We start from the raw sequence: 18,730 nt of genomic DNA, 5'->3' as shown, positions 1-18,730 counted from the left end.
TACGTTTCAGGAAGAATTCTAGAGTCAGGGAAGACAGAAATGATGCAGTTCACGGAGATTTCCTGGATAATTAGGCAAAATTACAGTTCTCAGAAGTGAGATAACTTGTGGTGTAGAACACACGACTCCATTTCTGAACTCCTAAAGGTTCTCTCCTAACTTATGAAAATCCAGTGATGAACGTTTGCTTACCCTGTGGAGCTCCACACCAAAGTAACGAACCAGATTAGGGTGCTTGATGCCTTCAAAAATTTTCAGTTCATCTGCAGTTTCTTTGATGGTTTTGTGATCGTTCGGTTGAAATCTTATCTGCAAAAGTGATTATTTTTCATTACTGCTGCTATTAATGTAAGTGTGAAATAGAAAAACAACCAAGAGAGGAATAACAGGTAAGAAGCCATCTACAGACGTCTTTTGATATTTCTGGGAAAAGATTTGGGGATATGATGATTTATAGACATCTACAGGGATAGGGTGTTGTCGCTTAAAAAAACCAACAAAAAAACCCCAAGACCCTTGCTCTAAGGAGCTTGCAACCTGACTCAGACAGATATGATCTAGAACACAACAGGTTAAATACAAGAAGGCCTTGAAACAACACCGGTGAGATCAGTGTAGAAAGGCTTCATGAAGAAGCAGGCTGCCAAGAGGGATTTGGAAGAGGAGTTTCCTTCATATCATAGAATATCAGGGTTCGAAGGGACCTCAGGAGGTCATCTAGTCCAACCCCCTGCTCAAAGCAGGACCAATCCCCAACTAAATCATCCCAGCCAGGGCTTTGTCAAGCCTGACCTTAAAAATATCTAAGGAAGGAGATTCCACCACCTCCCTAGGTAACACATTCCAGGGTTTCACCACCCTCCTAGTGAAAAAGTTTTTCCTAATATCCAACCTAAATCTCCCCCACTGCAACTTGAGACCATTACTCCTTGTTCTGTCATCAACTACCGCTGAGAACAGTCTAGATCCATCCTCTTTGGAACCCCCTTTCAGGTAGTTGAAAGCAGCTATCAAATCCCGCCTCATTCTTCTCTTCCGCAGACTAAACATCCCCAATTCCCTCAGCCTCTCCTCATAAGTCATGTGTTCCAGTCCCCTAATCATTTTTGTTGCCCTCCGCTGGACTCTCTCCAATTTGTCCACATCCTTCTTGTAGTGTGGGGCCCAAAACTGGACACAGTACTCCAGATGAGGCCTCACCAGTGTCGAATAGAGGGGAACAATCACGTCCCTCGATCTGCTGGCAATGCCCTACCTATACATCCCAAAATGCCATTGGCCTTCTTGGCAACAAGGACACACTGTTGACTCATATCCAGCTTCCCGTCCACTGTCACCCCTAGGTCCTTTTCTGCAGAACTGCTGCCGAGCCATTCGGTCCCTAGTCTGTAGCGGTGCATGGGATTCTTCCGTCCTAAGTGCAGGACTCTGCACTTGTCCTTGTTGAACCTCATCAGATTTCTTTTGGCCCAATCCTCTAATTTGTCTAGGTCCCTCTGTATCCTATCCCTACCCTCCAGTGTATCTACCTCTCCTCCAAGTTTAGTGTCATCCGCAAACTTGCTGAGGGCGCAATCCACACTATCCTCCAGATCATTAATGAAGATATTGAACAAAACCGGCCCCAGGACCGACCCTTGGGGCACTCCACTTGATACCAGCTGCCAACTAGACATGGAGCCATTGATCACTACCCGTTGAGCCCGACAATCTAGCCAACTTTCTATCCACCTTATAGTCCACTCATCCAGCCCACACTTCTTTAACTTGCTGGCAAGAATACTGTGGTACACCGTGTCAAAAGCTTTGCTAAAGTCAAGGAACACCACGTCCACTGCTTTCCCCTCATCCACAGAGCCAGTTATCTCATCACAAATGGCAATTAGATTAGTCAGGCATGACTTGCCCTTGGTGAATCCATGCTGACTGTTCCTGATCACTTTCCTCTCCTCTAAGTGCTTCAGAATTGATTCCTTGAGGACCTGCTCCACGATTTTTCCAGGGACTGAGGTGAGGCTGACTGGCCTGTAGTTCCCAGGATCCTCCTTCCCTTTTTTACAGATGGGCACTACATTAGCCTTTTTCCAGTCGTCCGGGACTTCCCCGGACCACCATGAGTTTTCAAAGATAATGGCCAATGGCTCTGCAATCATATCCGCCAACTCCTTTAGCACTCTCGGATGCAGCGCATCCGGCCCCATGGACTTGTGCTCGTCCAGCTTTTCTAAATAGTCCCGAACCACTTCTTTCTCCACAGAGGGCTGGTCACCTCCTCCCCATGCTGCCCAGTGCAGCAGTCTGGGAGCTGACCTTGTTCATGAAGACAGAGGCAAAAAAAGCATTGAGTACATTAGCTTTTTCCACATCCTCTGTCACAAGGTTGCCTCCCTCATTCAGTAAGGGACTCACACTTTCCTTGACTTTCTTCTTGTTGCTAACATACCTGAAGAAACCCTTCTTGTTACTCTTAACATCTCTTGCTAGCTGCAACTCCAGGTGTGATTCATGCGCACAGTTTAGCTGAGGCTTTTCCAAGAGTAAGGTGTGGAATGGAAGGAGGCACAGAGTCAGGAGGCTTTGACTAAAAGAGCAGTTTTCATTAATATCCCAATGATGCCTTGTCATGGATTTTTCTTTTTTTCTTTTTTTTTTTGGAGGTAAATACAAATTAGCAAAAAAATTTCTTCTGAAAAAGTGATTTCCTCTTTTCCTAGTCAACATATGACTAAGTCAAACAAAAAGCTTAGTAAAAATTACTTTTATTGTGTGGTCAGAGATCAGAAAAAAACTTAATACACCAAGTTAGTGACAACCTTAAGAAAAAGTAAAAGTACATAGTGTTGCAAGGACATTATGATTGGTTGCTTCCATACAACAATTTCAGAACATGAGGTTTCATACTTTGGTAAACAGTGATAAACTTAATTATAAAAAGGTAATAACAGTGACAAAGAAAGTTCAAATACTTTTCTTTGTCAAATACTTCTCTCAAGTTTCAAAATTATGAAGGTATGATGTGTATTTGTAAACAAGCACTCCCCATCATTTTTACTGATGTTAGTGATATTTGAGATATCTATTCTAACCCTTATTTCAGTGGTTTATGAAGCTTTGCTAATAATATATTTTGGACTGAAGTTTCAAAAGTTTCTCCTTTACTCAGAAAGGCTTTCTTTTTTAAAGTCTGAAGAAACACCTAGATGGAAAAAACATTGTTTTTCAATCAGTATTAAAAAAACAAAAACAAAAAAACCTCTGAATCTTTTTTATACTCAAGGAGACTCTGTACTGAAAAGTTCAAACACAGCTTGTATATAAATCCCCAATGAGGAATGAATATTTTGAAAACAATTGCTGAGGAATAAGATTCTAAGTGCTAGAAAACAACATAAGGAAAATAATATACCGGTACTAAATATTTAACCCATCAATGTGAGGTCCATCAGCAAGCGTGAGTCTCTCTTGCACTAACTTTAGTCTTTGCTCAATGCACTCTCTTGAATGAATATAGCAGTTGATATCTAGAAAATTAAATAATTGCACCTAAGGCTAAGAGGGACAGGGAGAGCTCCTGATGGGAAAAAGACAACCTCCTCTTAAACAACATCAGGGTGAACTTCTGGGAGTCAGTGTTACAAGCTCAGTGGATGAATACTGGGATAGGAATAATAGAAACAGGGCCTAATTCCACCCTTTTATACAAATGTTAGACAACAGCATTGTAATGTAAATCTGGGGACAGAATTTGGCCCCAAACCTGTAATTTCATTAGTGTCAAGTGGCTGTCAGAGGAATTGCTGGAAGCCAGTCACACCAAGGCAGCCTTCCAAATGTAAGTATAAGGATGAATGCAAAAAAACTAAAAAGACTGGTAAATATCTTATCAAGCAAAATGTAATACAAAACAGACAGAAGGTCTCAATTCATACATAGATTTGCTTATGTATATACTGATCATTTAGGACTAACCTGACTTTACAGAAAAGTTCTATGACAGCCTATCTGAAGCAGGAACTCTCGTTCCCATTTCCTCTGCTCTACCCATCTGTCAACAATGCTCTGACAAGGAGACCTGCCAACTAAACTTATGCATTCGTGGTTATGGAAACAGCATCTGCATCATTAAAATTAAATAGCAGTGGCACTTGTAGGTAATGTACTCACTTCTTTCATGGCCATCAGTTCACCAGTGTCAACACTGATACATGTATAGACTTTCCCATACTGGCCTTCACCTATAGAGGTACAATAAAAACAATTAACAGCTCAAACACACTTCTCAGCCTGGCAGATTTTCTTCCTTGATTTCCTTTTTTATTTCAAAAATATTTCAACTTGTAATGCTTGTTCAACATAATAAAGCAATTATAATCCTATGTTCAAGTTGATTAAAAGGTAAGCATATTAACTCTACTCTTTACCAGGAGTAGAACCTTCTCATGATTATGCAGTAATAGTCTGAGACATATACAGTCAGAATCAGTGGGGAAATAATCACCTCTCTCAAGTGTGGCCAATAGCGACTACATCAGTAAGTGAAACTAGTCTACTGAAGTTAGTGCCAAACATGTGTTGCACTTAACCTCGCAATCTTTCCATGTGCAGAATACCCTACAACAGTGGCTCTCAACGCATTTTATCATTGTGGGCCACATATGCAGCTCTTTATGAGTTATGTGGGCCGCGCCCACACAATATATGTACACTACCTGTATGGCCCTGAGGATGTCACATGTTCAGAGACTGCAGGATCAAGCACAAAATGAAGCTGTTCAGCACATGCTACTGAATTAATTCATGTCACATATCAATTTTTGTTTCTAACTACTTGACCAGTGAAGATTTCGCAGTAAATGCTATATAGGAAATGCTAGTTCCAATAGTATTCTGTGTTTAATATTCTGTAAATCTTCCTTGTGTAGTAAAACAAACTTTAATATCTACACCAAGATGCAAGATTTCAAATGTAAATCTTAAGGTGAAACAAGCTCTGAATACAGTATTTTAAGCTACATGACAAGTCCATTACAGACTTACCAATTTTGTTTCCTCTCTGCCACTTGAAGGTCACCTTCCTTAGACCTACATGCATGATATTATCATAAGATTTGGGGGTATCACAGACTTGGCCAATTATGTTCTTTCGCCTCATTTCTCTGTATCTCTTTTCTTCAAACAATCGGACAGACTTCTGAACAGCATCAATAGGTCCTTGCTTGGAAGCTGTGTCTGAAAAAAGCAGTGCACAAATTCATTGATTCAGAGACCTACACCCCTACGTTTGAATTGCATGTCTACTCCTTTGCCACTACTGTATTATGATGAGACCACGTTGAACAAGTGTTATGATGTACAATGCAACTATTTTCTTAACAGAAGTTCAAACAATAAGGAAGCTGGAACTAAGGAAAGCAGAAGATATATGTTCTGGTTTCATATGAAACTTCTTACTTTGCAACTTAGATGAAAATACTGAACCATTTTTAATTCCCACTAACATAATTTTAATTCCCACCAACATAATTCAAAGAAGATAGCTGCACTGAAGTAATAAACTTACAATATGATTTATCTTCGTTTAGCCTTTAATTAAAGCACTGATCGTTAGTTTGGATATTAATACAGTTGAGTTCATTACCATATTGAAACAGGGGAAGGAAGAAGTTTAAGATTTTACTTCATGTAGATTTGAGAACTTTTCTCAAATTTAAGTAATTCTGAAGTTTTGTGTGAACCTCTAACTTCTTTATGAACCTCTAGATCTAGAGATTTCATGTAAACCCAATTTCTCAAAAATCTATCAACTGATGATAATAAGCATGTTGGCAACTATTAATACTAATTTTGTATATCAAGAACAGTAGATAATGCCTCAAAGACGACATACTGTTCTTTTTTTAAACTCCTCTGATATCAGAAATCAGTATTTTTCTGAAATACAACATTAAGGATTTTTTTTTTAAATATACAGACTTAGCTAAGCTTGAAATATACTGCATTAAGTAGTGTTCCTTTGTCTCTTACCTTTGGTCTGATTGATGAGAGTTCGAAGCTCCCAACTCCTTCGGGCTGATCCACTCAAGTCTCCTTTAGGATACAATGGTTCTGTAAAAACAGTAATGTGAGAAATTATGTTGCCTAAAAATTGTTTGTTTTCATACTACTTTTAAGTTATTAACAGTGTTGCCATATTCAACAACAAAATCTTACATTTTACATTTCAGGATTAAAACACCTGATAATTTAACAACTCACACTGATCTTCGTTATGGTATTTGAGGCAACTCCACAGCTAGTTACATTCTCTGAACTTAAAGACAATTTAGTATCTTTAGAAATAGTTATATATAACACACGGCAGAAATTCAGCATCTGTATACATAAAAAGTGACTTTGCATTGCAAAATTGTTTATAAATAGTCAATCCAACCTAGTTAGTCTCCCCTTCAAAATCAGGCACAGGTAAAAGGCAATGATCAGGCAAATCAAAAAATATACTTTAAAAGTTCAATTGTTTCTTCCAATTTGGAAACAGACAACACAATCTACTATATTCAAACTCCAGTCATAAGTGATGGCTGAAACACTGGAGAAGTCCATTGTCTGTCATACAAAATATAAAATGAAACTTCTTAATGAACAAGTTTATTTTCTAAGGAAGTTGTTTAAATATATTTCACTTATATGCCTAAGAATATGAGGGGTCAGAGAAACCTCCAGAGGAGGAGGAGGAGAGGCCCAGATCAATCCATCTACCAACATGTGGATCCAATCATTTCTCCCCACTAGTGGTGGGTGCAAGTACTGGCTCTGGGGACTTACCTGTAACACTGATGCTGCAATAGCAGCTACAGTCTTTGCTTCTGATCCACAGCCTGAGAAATCCTCACCTCACAGCCAGGTTACTGTGCTGAGAAGGTGTGTGAGAAGAGTAGATCTAGTCACTGATACAGGGGATATTCCAACAAAATGTCACTATGGTATCAATCTCATTTTGAATGCTGTAGTGCAGGAGTGGGCAAACTATGGCCCGCAAGCCGCACCACTCGGCCCGGCCCCGCTCTGGCCGGGGCACTGGGTTGGGGGCTGCACTACACGCCTGGGCCCCGCTCCTGCACTCTGTCTGGGGTGCAGGGGCCGCACCAGGCAGCTCCCGGAATCCGCACCACGCAGCTCCCAGAAGCCGCGGCATGGCCCCACTCTGGCTCCTACGTACTCCAATGGCCCCCTCTGGCACTCCAATGGGAGCTGCAGAGGTGGTGCCTGCAGGCGGGGCAGCGTGCAGAGCCGCCTGGCTGTGCCTCCATGTAGGAGCCGGAGAAGGGACATGGCATTGCTTCCAGGAGCCGCATGAGGTAAGCGCCGCTCGGAGCCTGAACTCCTGAACCTCTCCCCACGCCCCAACCCAGCCCTGATCCCCCTCCTACCCTCCGAACCCCTCGGTCCCAGCCCAGAGCACCCTCCTACACCCTAAATTCCTTATCCCCAGCCCCACCCCAGAGCCTGGACTCCCTCCCGCACTCCAACCCCAATTTTGTGAGCATTCATGACCCACCATACAACTCCTATTCCTCGATGTGGCCCTCGGGCCAAAATATTTGCCCACCCTGATGTAGTGGAACACCCCACGGGTCTATTAAAAAAGCCAAACAAGCTACATATGAAAAAAAAAAACCCCACACATACATATTTGGGAAGACGTAGGCAACCTAATTTGAAAATTTGGTCATTAATTTAAATCTAACACAGTAAAGACCTGTTTAGAAATAAAGAGTTGATAAAGGAATTCTATGGACCTGGGTCAGGAGAGAGACAATACGTTCATTAATCACATGAATCATTTGCAGATCCAGATCACAATCTGTTATCGAAATAATCACCTTCTCGATCCTCAGTGGGACTTGAGTGACGGCTCAGGGACCTAAACTGCAACTCAGCTGCTATTGAAGCCAGTCGATCATTTTCAGGGACACTGGAACCCCTGTTAAAAAACAGCCACCGTCCTAATTAGCAATTTAACTGCACTTCTGAAGTGACAGAACCTCTAAAGCTTAGGAGGCAAGTGTATCCACCGTGATCCCACTAATGAAAACCACACAAAGGCAAAACCAGTTCTTGGCAAGTAAACTGAAGTATTGTGTATCTTCAGCATTTTCTTTCCTGTTCTCTCCGTGACATTATTTAAATCCTGGATGGAGAAACTGTCCCACTCCACCAACCTAAAGGTTGGATCTTATGTAGCATTAAGCACCTGAAACGCCTATTGATTAAAATGGGATCTACAGTGGTTCAACACCTTACCAGATCAAGCTCAGAGCACTTCAGAGCTATATTCCGCTCAGAGTCCTATTTAAAAAATAAATACTGCCAGAAGACAAAACAAGAACCCTACCTTGCACAAATTAATTATGAGCCTCTGTATATGCAAATTATTAAACAGGTAAAGAAACAGTGAGAAAGACTGAAGGAAATCTGCTCAAATACTAGGTCTGGGTAAATACAAAATGACCAACCACAACCTTCTCCGACCTTGGACATTCAACAACTAAATTGGAAAAATTAGTATAGAAATAGCACAGCCCCAAACTGTCAAAAAGCTCAATATAAACTAATAGATTAAAATTGCTTTGCATTTGATTTTCAAATTACATAAAAAAAGAATATTTTAAGAACAGCCTTGAATGAACTATGGTAGCATTTGTGCACCACACATTGCTTAGTGCAACTGGTTTAGAAAGTTCTCATATTCTATAAATTGTATGCACCTAATGCAAATGTTTAGAACAGATTAAAGCTTTGTTTCTATGCTATTCCAGTGGCTAGGCCTCCATCCTCTTAAATACAATAGAACCTTCCTTAGTGAAGAGGGTTTTTTTCCCCCATAGAATAACGTCACTATAAATGAGGATAACTATAATTAAGACAGCAATCTGCAGACTGAGTTGGAAATGTTTGGGACAGTCATTCTACTTCATTACAAACTGACGTTCACTTTAAGTGGATTACACTGTGCACAGAACATTATAGTCATTCTTGAATGACAATTCTCTTCAATGCTACTACAGATTTCCCATTTCCATAGTTAGTTTTTAAATACTATTTATTTAGTTCATGGGCGATCGGAGTTCAACTTAAAAATACAGATTGTGCACATCAGAATTCATTGCCTCTGTTGTAGAAGAAAACACGGCAGTTTGTTATTTCCAACTCCCAAAAGAGTGGCAAAGTAGATGGCTCCAAGAACAGCATGCAAACTTCTAGGGAATTATTTCTTTAATGAACAGAATACATAGATTTCTGTACCACAATGCAACCATTCCAACGTTCTAATATTATTGGCCGAAATATATATGTGGATGCTCTTAAGAAGTGAAGTCCCAGTTCTTTGAAATGTATATTTCTTATTTCTTTTCCTTCCATCAACTATTGTTGATCATTCGATTCTTTTGTAGTTTGACAAACATTTTAATTCTTTCGTTTTTAATCTGTTTAAAAAAATGAAAACAAGAAACACACACACGGTAACTGTTACAGATACCACAATACATGGGTTCGCCATCACACATGAATTACAAGTCTGTCCCAGTTGCATTCAATAGTATAACATCAGACCAAAGCATAAGATAGTCAAAAATTGTATCCCTCTGTTGTGCCTGTTCAAAAAGCAGCTGCTCAGGCACCACTTCAAGTAACTCACACGCTCCAGGGGCAATTTGAAGGGAGCGGGACAGAAGGAGCTGGGGGCAGAGTATGGGAAATCTGTTTTATGTGGTCTGTAACATAAGAGGAATATTTAAATAATGGATCGATTCAATATGTGTTTTTAGAAACCACAAATACTACTCAACCACATCTCTCTTGATTTCTGAAACTGCTAGAGCTCCTAAATGAAAGGTATAGTTCATGCGTTATTTATTCTGTTTGTAAACCATGAAAAGGATCTGTAAAGTGCTTGGCACTGCTGATCACTACTACTGGGTCGTCTGTAATGACGGTCTTAAAATGGAAGCACAGAGAATGTTTTATAAACACACAAATAGCATCCAGAAGTATTCTTCCAAAGACCAGAACTGTTCTTTTAGTGAACACAGAGTGTACTGTACAGCCAGCTTCTACATGTAGAGACCATTTTGGGATGCAAATCAAAACTTTTAGCATAAAAGTCACAGAACGTGAAGTCACAAGATACTTTGGAGATATGCTAGTTAGAGTTTTATGTCAAAAGAACTGCCACCTTACGCCTGGAACACTCCCTCTGAAATGATCTGTAAGGTCATAATCCATTCCTCTCCAAATATCTCAAAACCTGCTTCTACTGTGCCACCTACAACAAATCAGCTAACCAGGATGGTTGGTTGAGTTGCAAGTGCAGATAGCGGATATTACTTATTAAAAATAACAAACTTTAAAATAGTTCAGACTAATTAAACTGTGTGCACAGTTCATCTAGGTAACCATGCAATCTTATTACTGTTGTCCTGTTCTTTCTGCCTCCCCTTCGCCTCTTAATGTTTGCTACCTTTGCTTGTCACGTTTTATTTCAAATGAGTTTGTAACCTCTTTAGAGCATGAACCAGGTGCGTATGATGATTAGCACAACAGAGCTCTTGGCACTATGACCATACAAATAAAAGAATTGAGATCCATAAGGTATTTAGAAATCTTAAGACTCCAGACATAGTCACCATTTGACTAGTATAATTAACAGTATTCTAACTGCATAAATCCTCTTAATGTCAAAATATTAAGAGGTCTTAAACAATAACTGCTATTCATTTATGAACTCATAATCATACCTCTGCACAATTACTAGCCACTGTAATTAAAAGTGTGTCTCATGCTTTTAACAGATGTTATTTCAAAGCATGGCCGTGATGAACATTTTAGTACCACAAAAATGTAAGTTAACAAAATTGCTAGAAAATTGCTGAACAAATAAAATTGAAGTTCATTTCTTTCCCACTCAACTCACACAGGAAGTTACAGTCCTTATATGAATGTTCCACTGACAGACTGTTCCCTTTCCTAATTTTTTCCCCCCGCCCTGAACTATAAGGAACAGTAGAACACTAATGAGATTGCTACTCCCAAGATTATTTGCTGAGTATTGTCACAGTGCTAGAGCTGTGGAGGCAGATGTGGTCTCAGCCAAAAGGGGCTTGCAACATTAATTAGATAATAATCCCCCTTTGTAATCCAGCAAGGGAACCACTTTCAGGCATTTTATATTTCTTGGGTGGAGACTGTGTCTCTTTCCCTCCTCACTGGGGTGTTTTCCAGGCCACATAGTTCTCTGCCTTCACTGTGAGTTCCCCATCAAGTCAGACTGCCTAAGCAGGCCTGATTTGCTTTCTCTTCAGAGGCTGTCAATAGCATAATTATCCACCGTTATAAACCACCACACAGCTTTTCCTAAGCAAGAACATTTATTCTTAAAGTGAAAGCATTACAGAGAAAACATAACAATAAAAAACTACATGCATTTTAATAAATTTACCAGAGATCACCCCAACTCCAACAAGGGCTCTGGCAGGTGAACAGGCCTTCAAAACTGCACCCAGAGGTTCTTCTGTGATGTACATAACCACCTTAGCTCAGAATAAGAACACCCATGAATCTGTAAGTCACTCCTTTGGGCCTCTGATCTTGTCCTCATGTAACAGGTTATTAGCAGATAAAGGTCCCTTCCCACTGGGTGAAGCTTCAAAAGGCTAAGTTCTTGCAAAACTGGAGGAGTTATATCTGCTGTTACCCCCCACTAGAGATTTCCTGGGAAGCCTGCTTAACTTTAGAAGTTCATTCTGACACATGTTTCAGACAGTCCTGAAGCTGATAACACTTCTCAGGGTTTACATTAGTCGTGTCTCCTCCCTAGGGACGTTACATACAATCCCACAGTAACACAAACATTTGCATTTTTAATAAAATGAACTTCTAAATTACTTAAACTTAATTCAATAAGGTTTGTTCAGGATATTGCAGGAAATTGCTATATCTGTCACAAACACAATTATGATGTAATACAGCCGGTCTAAACTCAGAGCAATGCAGGATTTTTGTGGGGATAAGGTGTGGTCAATTAGCACACAGTATGTATGTGATTATACCAGACACAGGAAGCAAGGGGAAAGAAGCCTGAACATGGACTTGGGAGAAATATACGAGGGGAAAGAGTGGAGGGGAGAGGGGTGGAAAGGATATAAGAAGGGCTTGAATGGAAGGTACAGAGAGGGGGAGTAGGATGACACTTGAACATGAGAACAAGGAGTTTAAACTTGATGCAGAAGGCAAGGAGGAGCAAGTGACAGCAATCATAGGAGAGGAGGACGACTTTAGCAACTATTTGGATGGACTGCGGGGGAGTAAGGAGAGGCCAGAAAAGATAAGATTGCAGTAGATGAGGCAAGAGATTAGCAAGACATCAACAAGGGTTTTTGTGGTCAGGATGCAGAGGAAAAAGCAGACTTAGAAATCATGGAGGAACAAACAGCATTTGGCAGTGGCCAGATGTGAGGGGACAAATTAAAATGTGACACCAATGTTGCAAGCCTGATAATGGGAAGGTACTGGAATAGATTTGTCCAGCAATTTATTGACGTTCTTTGAAAATGGCACTGCTCTGAAACATGAAAGACATCTTTGGTCATGTTCTTATTCTGCACAGGTATAAGAAACCACAGGTAGAAATCCACCCACAAAACTTATTTGTAGTACTCTGTATTTGCCACCAGGAAATTTTCACAAGTATTTTTCTTCACTAAAAATAATTTCCTTCCAGTTCTGTATTATATTAAAAATTCTTACAGTTTAATTGTAAACAATAAACTAATTAATTTGCATATTAAAACCTCCTTGAGAAATACATGTGCAGTGGAACATTTACCAATTACTAATAACCTATCAAAGCTAATCTACTGAGGAACTGAATGGCATATGTTAACTGCATGAGTATTTCTACTGCATGAATTAATGTATAGTCTTTTGACCAATATGTAAGGTCAAAACTGTATGTTCAAATTACCATCTTGTGCATCTCAGTGCAGACTTATAAACATGCACTTCTATAGTATAATAATTTCACATAAGTCGAACACAGATGAAGAAGCCACTGGAACAGAGCACATGACGGGATGGACTTTCCCTGTTTAAATTATCTAATGGAATGTATTTAATGGGAGCAATTTGCATGGGTGATGTAAACAGAAATGAGACTTCTGCGTTGCGGAGTGGAACTACCTGGTATCATTTGCACTGCTGACAGGTTTTGGTTGAGCTGAGTCGCTACTGATGGGAGCGGGGCGACTGACAGCAGCGCTGCAATGGTTCCGTACATCACAAGGGACACTCCGCGTGCTGCGATGAGAAGAAAGACTTCAGGAAACAGTTGAAAAAGTGGATGGAGTTGAAAATTTAATTTAAAAATAAGATAGCGAAACAATCAAAAACAGTGTCGATTTTTAAAGTTTATTCATGTCGGGGGGAAAGGGGTTTTTTTTTTTGGTAAAATAAATTTGGTCCCAAAAGTTTTAGAAGCAGAGTAGTCAATGGGCAAACAATCACTTAATATGTTAAGAGACCAACATTTCAAGTTACCTCTAGAATAGCTCCCAATTTGTGTGTGTAAATACCAGGCTTTGAAAAAATGTGGATCCATATTCTGAGGCTGGGCAACATCCCCTTTGAAAATATAGCCCTTTATTTTGTTTATGTGGAAGGCTCTATGGCAAAATTAGTTTGGAAGCTTTTCAAAAATATTTTAGCCCTATTTCAAGACCAAAACTTTTAATGGGGAACAATTATGTGAATATAGTTTAAAAATTATTTAACACTAAGATACAGAAATGCCACCATATTCAAGGGTGTTATCTTTGAAAAATCTCATGTAAACTAAACTACAGAAGCAAAGTCAGAGGCATTACACGCTCGCTCGCTCACTCACGGGAAGGGAAAAAGCTAGTTAACTACCAGTATTTAAAATACTGAATCTCATTATAAAATATTCTTTTCCCAAAGCAATTTTGTAAAGGAAACAAAGAATGACTTTAAAGTTGGAAAGCATGCAGCAATAAGAGCATTAAACAAATGAGAAAATGCATCATCTCCAAAAGCATGCCTTTAAAATACAGATTTCTTTTACTCTTTTTTAAAAATCTCCTTGATTTTCCTCTTGCAAAAACAGAAGTATTGGCTTTATCAGAACAAATTTTTAGAGAAACTATATTCACTTCCCTGAGTTAAACGAACAGCTTCAGTAACATCAAACTTTCAGTGAAAGAGGAGAAAGCTGACACTTAAGAATCTGGACAATACTGAATACCTGAACCCTTCAGGAGTTGGGATGATAAGATGGGGATTTGGTGGATCACTGTGGCATCGAGGTACCTTCACAGGACGAGGACTGTTTCGATGAATAGCTGCAAATGGTAAAAGTCAAAACATAGATATTATTATAATGTCAGAAAAACACCTGTTATGAAAAATTTTTAAAAATAATACTGTTGTGATTTTGTTAAAGATCCCCCCACAAATTAATCAATTACATAATATAAGTTCAGCTTCTATTTACATCAAAATATTTTATTGATTTTGTATATACAAAACCCAAAAAACTAATTTAAAATAAATCACTTATAAAGTAATACTAATCATACTAGTAACTTTCAGCATCAGATTTCTAAAAAATATAAACAGCCATTAAAAACAATCAAGGGAATGAAAAAATAGCTGTAACAGGATGTGCATCTAATGAAAATACTGTAACTGTATTTTCATTTTTTCAACTTCACAGGAAAGTGTTAATTTATTACTTTTTTATGCAGTAAATAAACAAAATGTTAAAAACTGAATAATGCCAACACTACTGCTTTATACGATGCTCTTAGCACCGGAAATATTAATTTTCTGGACAACTATAAAAAGTAAAGCATGCAGGTCAAATGCCATGCATATATGCAGTAAGCTAAATAAATAGTTTGATCAGTACTAAAAGTTGTCAGCCAAGACTATGCATTCAGTCATGGCTGAAGCAGCATTTGCAAGTGTTTCAGTATTTTGGGCTCATATGCATGCTAAAACCATTGTTTTAACCAAAATGAACATTAGTCTCATCTCTAAACTAGTTTCACTGTGAATCTAAGAGCTTATATGAAGAGCACAGAACACTTCACTGTGTTATTCTAAATAGTATTTATTGTACATTAACTATTCCATTCTAAAGGAAAGCACAGAGTGGGGTAAGGGTTATGTGGACAGAAAAGTAGCTGACTCCCTTGTAAATTTACAACCCAAACTGTTGGTGTGATGTATAATAAAATGAACCCTAGCTCTAGCCTCAAGAAGGACACTGCACATTATTCTTTCAAACTACGTATTTGATATGTGATCTGCAGACAGGGGATCACAACAGGAGAAAGCTACCCTGCCAGAATAAGAAACATACCTCCCCCCAGCAACCAAAATGAACAATTAATGCTGTGCAACTGACCAGAAAGCTGGACACTTCCTTTTTAAAGAAGTTAGACATCTGTATCTCTCTATCTTTCTGTACATTAAACCCAGTGTTTTATCCCAATACTGCAAAGACTTACACACACACACTGAACCTTGTACCGTTTACAGTCACAGTCATTTGAACACAGATACTGTAATAAAGGTTTTTTATTTTTTTTTGTTACTTGAAAATAAGTGTTCTATTTTGATATTAAATTCACTGAATTTAAAACAAAGAGATAATGCTTTTTCCTCCAGTTGTACTACTTTTGCTTCCCTCCCTCCATGCGTGATATCTTCAGCTCAACCCTGTTACTTTCTCTCTTCCCAATGCCACTTCTCTGTACTTTACACAATACCCACACTTCTTCCTTCTGTTTTTCTCTGACCCCTTCATTCCCCCTGCCATCTAAACCCATTTGCCCTCATTCATCATGGCGTGGAAGAGCTGCTTATGATTTCAAAACCAACAGGTGCGCCCCACTCCATGTTGTGCCTTAACACGTGTGAAGTGTGTCAAGACCATGTGAAAACATGAGGAACCAGTATGCAACTTCAGGAAAAATGAGAGTTATGAATGTCTAACAATGACTAATTGCACTGGCAAGGAGGTGGGAAATGAGAGAAATTACTAGATAGCATTCCTAACCACAACAATGGTGCTAAAATGAAATAATAATTGCAGTGTGGGCAGTAAGCAGCCAAAATGATTTTGGAAGTTATATCTTCCGGAATCTAACAAAGATACTGAAAGTACTGCACCGGACATCAGCACAGAAGTCTCCTACAAGGACATAAGACAGAAACATATGTATGAAAAAAAAAGTTAATATTCCTCATGCATGAAATCCCACAACACAGAAGTTTACCTTTTTAAAAAAGGACATTTTTAACCTTGACAAATCACAAGAAGGTTTACAAGAGTTCCAGGTACAATCAGAAATACTCTGTTGGCAAGGCAGTTTGGTTGCATTTAAATCCTAACAGAATGTCACATCTCTATTGTTGTAGCAACACTACTGAATAGCAACATCAAAGAAAAGCTTTGCAATTAACATTTGCTTAATTCAATTTAAAGTTCTGAGTCAGTAATATAGTTGATCATAATTTTAGATGCACTGAATTACATATTTGGCAATTCTTCTTCTAATCTACATCTTAAGAAAGAATCACACTGCTTTTTCCTAGGCCATACAATTAATAAAGATATTCATAATACCCTGCAGCTACAGTATCAACATTTTACACAGACTGATATTTAACTTCGGCTCTTTCAGATGGTTTCCAACCTATTTCCCCTTGTAGATGGTAATTACAGACGTATTGCTGTATACTCTTTACCCAGAATCATGTCTGAATATGATTATTTTAACAAATAAATAGAATTCATTTTTAATACTAAACCAAAATAAATGTAATCAGACTCATTCATTAGTCATTAGATAATCTTATTTATGAAAATATTTAGAACCAATAGATGTTCAATGCAAACTAATGTAATATTAACATTTGTCTTTTAAAAAATAAATTAGCTTAATTTTATGACACTCACTACATGGAAATATATATCTAGTTGGGAATGGAAATAGTAACTTTAGGCAAGAAGTAGATTTGTAAACAAGGATACAATGCCATATTTAACACTTCAGTGGAGGTTATGAGCCCACATGGGAAGTAGCTCATTTTAGATCTAGTAAAATTTTTGTTTTGTGTTAACGGGTATCAAACAACAAGGAACATTTTAAAGCTTCTTTTCAAACAGTTTTAATATCTGCATTATCACTTGTGTCTACAAACCTTCAATGTAATATAAAAATAAACAAGTTAAAAATGCATTGCAAGTAAATTGATCCACAGAACACATCAAATCACTCGAGCTTGTCTACATGGCAAGTTACTGTGCAGCAATCCAGGATATGAATCTGCAGTGTACCAGCTTGCCGCACAATAATGTCACTTGTGGACATTGCTACAGTGCACTAAATGTCCTGGAATATGGCTTGGCTTTCAGTGCATTTTAGCAATATCCACACAAGACATTACTATGTGGCAAACAGCTGCTCTGTAGATTCAGACCCTGACTTTCCACGCAGTGACTTGCCATTGCAGACAAGCCCCCCAACTAGATAATACACTGTATTAGAATAACTAGCTTGCTCTTACAAACATTTGCCTCTGACTTGAATCTGAAATTCTGCTGTAGCCACCCTTTCACTTTTCTATTCTTATCTGCAATGGCATCAACTACAGTAGAGGCCTTTATACAGCCCTGACTTTCCCCAAAGCTATAACTCCTCACAGCCATAATATTTTCTTCAGAAGACTTGATGGGACTCTATTGGGAGCCATTTAAGGACACTAATTAGCCTTGGTCTACACTACAGGCAGCTTACATCGACCTAACTCAGTAAGCGTCTTCACTAAAATGTAGCTTCCACCAATGTAACTCCCCCATTACACCGACTTAATAACTCTACCTCTGTGAGAGGCGCAGCCCTTAGGTTGATGCAGTGTCAGAGTAGACACTGTGTTGCTTACATCGACTGTTGCTGCCTTTCAGAAGCTGTCCCACAATGCCCCATATTTACAGTTAAATCGGTGCACTGCTCCTGGTGAGAATGCACACTGCCAACACAAGGTGCATAGCATGGACATGCAAAAGCGATTTAATTACTGCAGTGACTGTATGTCAACATAACTTAGGTCTACTTAATTTTGTAGTGTAGACTTGCCCTTAGTCAGAGGAATCACCTGAGTGATTTACTTTATTAAAAAAAACTACTTGAAAATATGGACTGTTGTCATTTTATACATTACCTGTGTTAACACTTCCACAGTTTAATGATGACTCAGACAGTAATAAGAAAAGGAGTACTTGTGGCACCTTAGAGACTAACAAATTTTAGTCTCTAAGGTGCCACAAGTACTCCTTCTCTTTTTGCGGATACAGACTAACACGGATGCTACTCTGAAATCAGACAGTAATGTTCACATAAGAACAACCAGGAAAAGCTTTAAAAGTACCTTTTTATTGTTAACTTTAATGTTTTAAAATGAACTTGCAATCAAATTGTTATTTTTCAAACTTATTTATATAAACTACAGTAGCTAGGTTCCAGAAGTAATGCCAGTAACTGCTGTCTTACCAATGTACAAACCTGTAACAGGACTGTGAGGTTTTCCAATTACATGGCCGATGCATTCATTCATCAGAGCTTGTAAACTCTAGGAGAGGGAAACA

At 38.7% G+C, this 18,730-nt stretch overlaps 1 protein-coding gene across 10 annotated transcripts in view; it reads right to left on the bottom strand.

The window, feature by feature from the left end:
- The window catches only part of MAP3K4 (mitogen-activated protein kinase kinase kinase 4), a 148,733-nt gene that overhangs the window by 20,562 nt on the left and 109,441 nt on the right, over positions 1 to 18,730 (bottom strand). For 6 of the 10 annotated variants that reach the window (XM_037895105.2, XM_043544297.1, XM_037895111.2 and 3 more), the window contains 8 exons: positions 18,636 to 18,714; positions 14,318 to 14,414; positions 13,237 to 13,353; positions 7,881 to 7,981; positions 6,025 to 6,105; positions 5,038 to 5,229; positions 4,165 to 4,235; positions 193 to 309 (listed from right to left, as the gene is read on the bottom strand). In XM_037895105.2, the coding sequence (XP_037751033.1) occupies positions 193 to 309; positions 4,165 to 4,235; positions 5,038 to 5,229; positions 6,025 to 6,105; positions 7,881 to 7,981; positions 13,237 to 13,353; positions 14,318 to 14,414; positions 18,636 to 18,714 (855 nt within the window). The remainder of the gene's footprint in view (positions 1 to 192; positions 310 to 4,164; positions 4,236 to 5,037; positions 5,230 to 6,024; positions 6,106 to 7,880; positions 7,982 to 13,236; positions 13,354 to 14,317; positions 14,415 to 18,635; positions 18,715 to 18,730) is intronic. The other 4 variants (XM_037895110.2, XM_043544296.1, XM_037895107.2 and 1 more) reach the window with 3 other exon arrangements.

The sequence above is a fragment of the Chelonia mydas genome, chromosome 3, assembly GCF_015237465.2.
Source record: "Chelonia mydas isolate rCheMyd1 chromosome 3, rCheMyd1.pri.v2, whole genome shotgun sequence".
NCBI classification, from domain to species: domain Eukaryota; kingdom Metazoa; phylum Chordata; order Testudines; family Cheloniidae; genus Chelonia; species Chelonia mydas.
The sequence above is the reverse complement of the archived record's forward strand: the minus strand, read 5'-3'. Positions and strand labels throughout refer to the sequence as shown.